Source organism: Nicotiana tabacum, chromosome 12 (genome assembly GCF_000715075.1).
Source record: "Nicotiana tabacum cultivar K326 chromosome 12, ASM71507v2, whole genome shotgun sequence".
Lineage (NCBI taxonomy): Eukaryota > Viridiplantae > Streptophyta > Magnoliopsida > Solanales > Solanaceae > Nicotiana > Nicotiana tabacum.
Window position 1 is genome coordinate 53684232 of NC_134091.1, and position 5916 is coordinate 53690147.

The 5916-nt window shown below is 37.5% G+C and overlaps 1 protein-coding gene across 1 annotated transcript; it reads left to right on the forward strand.

Moving 5' to 3' along the window:
* Nucleotides 1–302: 302 nt before the first annotated feature.
* LOC107764545 (putative methyltransferase PMT10) lies at nucleotides 303–5548 on the forward strand. Its single transcript, XM_075226481.1, has 9 exons — nucleotides 303–1298; nucleotides 2298–2444; nucleotides 2527–2797; nucleotides 3281–3391; nucleotides 3703–3862; nucleotides 4164–4421; nucleotides 4550–4672; nucleotides 4988–5065; nucleotides 5150–5548. The coding sequence occupies exons 1-9, from the start codon at nucleotides 654–656 to the stop codon at nucleotides 5346–5348; spliced, it is 1992 nt and encodes a 663-aa protein (XP_075082582.1). The 5' UTR covers nucleotides 303–653; the 3' UTR covers nucleotides 5349–5548.
* Nucleotides 5549–5916: the final 368 nt, after the last annotated feature.

Below are 5916 nucleotides of genomic sequence, written 5' to 3' on the forward strand. Positions count from 1 at the left end.
GGCCTGGCCCGTTTAACCCGGGACCATGAGTTTGTGGGCCCCGATCCCGGACCGATTCCTTAAAAAAAACCGTTTAGTCGGGACCGCTAAACCTATTTATTTAAGGACCGGGATCAGTCCGGGACCGCAGCCCACAAGACCGGCCCACTTGCTACCCCTGGGTTGAGCGTAGGAATTGGACAGATGGTTTCCTTGACAATCCCCGATCCGCTTGCCGATTATCACTATGACATATCCCAAAAAGGACAATGTGGGACCCACAAAATATACACTCCAAGTTCAGTTCAGCATTTTCTTCACTTCACCTTACCTTATATTTTTATCTTACCAACTTTACAGTTCATCATCTTCCCCCTAATCATTCCTTGAAGTACGAGAAATAATATATACTTTCTATATTAGAAGTACTCTTCTCCCCATCGTCACGTTCACGTACCCCACGAGCATCACTCCCAAAAGTCCACTCTTTCAATACCATGTAAAACCAGCAAAGAATCAAAATCCAGAAAAGCCAATAAAAACACAACACCCTTTGTGAAGCCAAGTTCAGTTCTTGATTTTTTTTACCAAAAAGCCAATAGAAACTCAACCCCATAACACCTTTTGTAAACCCAAGTTCAGTTCTTGAATTTGCTTGGCCAATCAAAAAAAAAATGAAGGGGTTAATCAGTAGCTTATCTTTTTCAGATCATCATCGTGTTTCACTCACAAAGACTCCAACTTTCCTCAAAATTATTGTTCTTTCTTTCCTTTCAATCTTCCTTTTCTTCATAGTCAAACGTTTTTCATTTGATATCACCACTGTTACTACTACAACCCCTTCTTCTCATGAATTTCCTATGTCTTTTACTTCAATTCCTAACCAAACAACCACCTCCACCGTCGCCGGAAAACCCCCACCTCCACCGCTCAGGCGGCCGGGGATGGCGGTGGAACGGACGGGGATCATTGATGAGAATGGTGCAATGACTAATGACTTTGTGGTGGGGGAGTTTGATGAGGAGCTCATTGACAGTGTGGTGAATGGCAAGGTTAATGGGACTGATGAGCCTTTGGAGAGTGATGAGAATAGAGGTGGTTTGAGGGGTAAAATTGGGAAATTTAAAGTTTGTGATGAGAGTATGAGGGATTATATTCCTTGTTTGGATAATGTGGAGGAAAGTTCCAGGGTGAATTTGTCAGAAAGAGGGGAAAATTTGGAAAGGCATTGCCCCACAAAAGGAAAAGGATTGGATTGTTTGGTGCCAAGGCCTAAAGATTACAAGTTAAGAATACCATGGCCAAAAAGCAGGGACGAGGTATTCAATTTATGTTTTATTCATTATTATACTTCTAGTTAATTAAGTTTCTCCATCTTTAATTAATTAATTTTGATGGTGAAATTTGACTAATTGAATTATAAAAATTCATTTTAGTAGATGATCGTTTGCAGGAAATACGTTTGGTAGATGGTTGATCTTATAGTTGAATGTACTTGTCTAGTTAGAATTAGGGAAATAGGTGCAAATGGCTTGTCTTGGACTTTTGGTGCTTGGCTAGGTTATGGTTGCTTGTACATAATAGCATGAGGCAGGTTGGGGAGTTTTAAGTTATAGGTTAGGTAGTAAACTTTTCTTTACTGTTTTATCCTGGTGAATGTACACTCTCAGCTCTCTTAGAATCTAGCTAACTCAATAACTACTTAGCATTAGGAATTTGCCAGCTGCTATTGGAGAGGTACATGTGCCTTGTTTTTTCGGTCATGACCTAATTTTGCCACTCTGCATTCTAACCATAGTGCATGTGAATTGGTTTTGCATTTGCACTAACTATTCTTGGATAAATATCATTATTGATTGTCTGTAAAATGTCATCAATAATGTACTCACCACATATGTCAGGTATCCAATTAATTAGAAACTTGCCTAATTATTTACTGTAGAAAATCGTGGTTTTTCTCTAGCCATTGTCGATCACTATTTTCTGCTTTCTTTTTTTACTTTCCTGTTAGTGGGAAAATGCCACATTGTTCCTCTATTGGTTCAATATGTGATCAGTTAATCTCTGGTGTGAGCTGTGATGCTTATTTTGCTGCTTCGTCATTGAATTTTTCACTATTGTCTTCTTCACATTTTGGAACTACGTCTGGATGTATGTATGAGCATATCTAAGTTTTATAAATGATGGAGAAAACCGTATTAAAAAGTTCTAATTTCTTATCCGCCATTAATGTTGATGTTAAAATGAAAAAAAGAGTGTTCCTTTTCCCTTCGTTCAAAGATTCAAGGCATTACTCTTAAAGCTTTAACTTTAAGCAGGTCTGGCTTTCCAATGTGCCCCATACACCCTTTAAAGACAAAGCAAACAATAAGTGGGTAAAAAAGAAGGGAGACACATGCATATTTCCAGGAGATGGGACACAATTTGTCCACGGTGCAAATCAATATTTGGATCAGATTTCCAAGGTACTCTGCCTTTTCCACTTCCTGCTTGGTTTATGTCTTATCAATATGACTGAACTATGCTACTATGTTCCTCCAACCATAGATGGTTCCAGAAATTGCTTTTGGCCAACGAACAAGAGTTGCCATGGATATCGGTGGTGGTGTAGCGAGTTTTGGTGCATATCTAATGGACCGCAATGTCAGCACATTGTCCATTGCAACAAAAGATATGCATAAGCATAAGATTCAATTTGCATTGGAACGTGGAGTGCCTGCTATGTTAACAGCATTTGCTACACACCGTCTATTGTACCCTAGCCAAGCATTTGACTTGATACATTGTTCCAGATGTAGCATTAATTGGACCCGTGATGGTACATCTTGTTTTCTTTACTATTTTTTTTCACTATTGATTGCTATTCATCCTCAAGTTTTTGTCCAAGAAATTGTTCAGAATTCTGTTATTTTCTAGACAGAGCTGAAATGTTTTGTTATGGTACAAATTATCTGGTGTAAAGTTAGGTTTCAATCTCGCGACATGTCTTAAACTATTCTTTTCAACTAAAACCAATCTCATCCCCACTCTGTAAAAAAAAAAAATACCGGCTAGACGTGGGAAAGCAACACAATATGGGAAATATAAAGAAACTTATCGAAAATATGAGAAATAGAAACAAACCATCTTTTGAACGTTTACATGTATTCTTCTTTAAGTAAATTGTATTTGCATTGCAATACAAGCATTGCGTCTTCTTTCCTTCTCTTTTCCACATGATATATATGGTTTAAAGGGTAAATCTTATTGCCAACCTAATCTCTCAATTCTCATTTATTGGTCTTTAATTTTGCCGGTGAAGATGGAATTCTGCTCCTAGAGGTAAACAGGATGCTTAGGGCAGGAGGATACTTTATTCGGAAAGCGGAACCTGTTTACAGACATGAAGAAAACTTGTTTGCACCGTTGAAAGGTAACAGCTTTATCCAATATCTAGCAATATGGCACCATCAAATAGAGGTTGATACGAGTTAGAAATGTAGACATGAATCTTCAGGATTTGTTTCTGTTAGTGAATTGTGTAAAGCGTCCATCTTTAGCTTTCTCTTTATGTAGCATAAGGAGAGTCAGAGATGTTAATGAGTTAGGAATCTTATTGTAAATTGAATGCCATGTCCATCAATTTTGTCACTTTCCCTTTCAGCTAAATCGTTACTGTGAGCTCTTCTAACTGTGGTAAAACGACATGCTGCTTTATGCTTTATATTCCTTACTGTTATGCAGAAATGCAGGATCTTGCTCGACGCCTATGTTGGGAACTACTAAAGAATGAGGGTGACATTTCCATTTGGAGGAAGCCGCTGAATAATAGCTGCTATCTCAGTCGTGGTCCAGCAGTTCAACCTTCTCTATGTGATGCTGGTGACGATCCAGATAACGTCTGGTATTTCGTACTCTATTCTGCCAATTTCATAATGTAGCATGCTGTAATGCCATCAATTCTTGATGCATGTCGTGCAATTTCCTTGGACTCTTGTTGAGTCATGTACTCATATCTACTAGTCCTGTTCACTGTTTTCTTTTTATGATGAATTTATCAGTTTTTTTTCCTTCCAAAAGTTCATTGGTTGAGGGGGTAATTAACAATAGGGATCTTAACGCAGTCGAATAAAGTAGTGACAAAGTTGTGAGTGAACTCCTAATTATGTGCCGCTGATACTCACTTTACTGGTTCTTTTTGGCAGGAACGTAAACCTAAAGACATGCATTACTCAGTTACCTGAGAATGGCTATGGAGCTAATGTGACTACTTGGCCCACACGCCTTCACTCTCCACCGGACAGGCTGTTTAGTATAAAAATGGACGCTGAATTATCTAGGAGGGAAATTTATAAAGCAGAGTCAAAATTTTGGCATGAAATCATAAGTGGATATGTTGGTGCTTTCCATTGGAAAGAATTAAACCTACGAAACGTGATGGACATGAGATCTTTATATGGGGGGTATGTTCCATTTAAAAAAGTCGGGTCTGTTCATTCCATTTTATATGCTTCTGCCAACATCTAAGCTTTTACTGTTTGAATGAAAAATGTTTAAGCTGCACTATTCCTAACTTGAGATTCTTTGGTAGGTTTGCAGCTGCTTTGCATGATTTGAACATCGATTGCTGGGTTTTGAATGTTGTCCCTGTTAGTGGTTCTAATACATTGCCTGTTCTATATGACCGAGGTCTCATTGGAGTCATGCATGACTGGTAATGTACACTCCGCTTTCTTTGGATGGTTTTTGCATCAAAATGTTTGAGAGTCTTTTTCGAAGTCAAATAATCCGAGTTATTGACCGATGATTCTAAACTAACATAAATACATAATTTACATGAACATCCACAAAACAATACCTCCTTTTTTTGTTAGTATTAAACATGTGATAACCGGTGCCCGTGAATTTGAAAATCTTAAATTGCACTATAACTGATGTACACCAAAATAAATTTGAGTGGTTGAAAATGACCTCTTACCAACCAATGGACATGAAAAGCTTAAGCAGTTTGTATTGGTTTGAACTTCAGGTGTGAGCCATTTGATACTTATCCAAGAACATATGATTTACTCCATGCAGCTGCTCTTTTCTCAGTAGAAAGAAATAGGTATGTGGTTGGTAAAAACAGTAGTTGATTTTATGTGAGGGTGATAATTATATGTTGTTACATCTTATTCCTGCATTCATGCAGATGTAACGTGACGACCATCATGATAGAAATGGACAGAATTGTTCGACCTGGGGGACGAGTTTATATTCGTGACACCACACCTGTTATCGAAGAGCTTGAAGAAATTGCACATGCATTAGGATGGGTGCCATTTAAGTTTGATGGCAGCGAGGGTCCTCATTCTAACTGGAAGCTTTTGATCGGTGAAAAGCGTCTATGATATGATTTCACTCCCCCAGAATTTGGGGGCAAAAGATGGTATACAGTAGGGCAAAAGATGGTATACAGTAGGGCAAAAGATGGTATACAGTAGGGCAAAAGATGGTGTAATACAAAATTGAAAAAGCCTCATATAGATTATACTCGATAAACTAATTTAAAATTTGTAAGATTTTCATGGGAACAAATCATTGACACCCCTAGTTCTATTTGTTCTTTTTCCCTTTCCCTTTTTCTTATTTATTGTTATTACTTGAGCAATTTTTTTTTAAAAGTTTAATTTGTTTTAATGTTTTGTTATGAGTTACTATTTTGTTACTTGAGTTCAAGAAAACTAAAGAGAAAAGTAAAACACCATATTTACACAGTATTATGTTTATTGTCTGTTACTCATGAACTTGTGGGATTCTTGATTTCTTTCCCTTGAACACTTAATCAATGCCTTGTTCCAATTTAACACTTACATCATCCATGAAGTTTGTCTTCCTTTTCTCTTCTTATTTTTCCTTTTTTCTTCTGCTCTTTCATTTTCTTTTCTCGTTTTCCTTCTCTTCATGTGTTTTGATCCT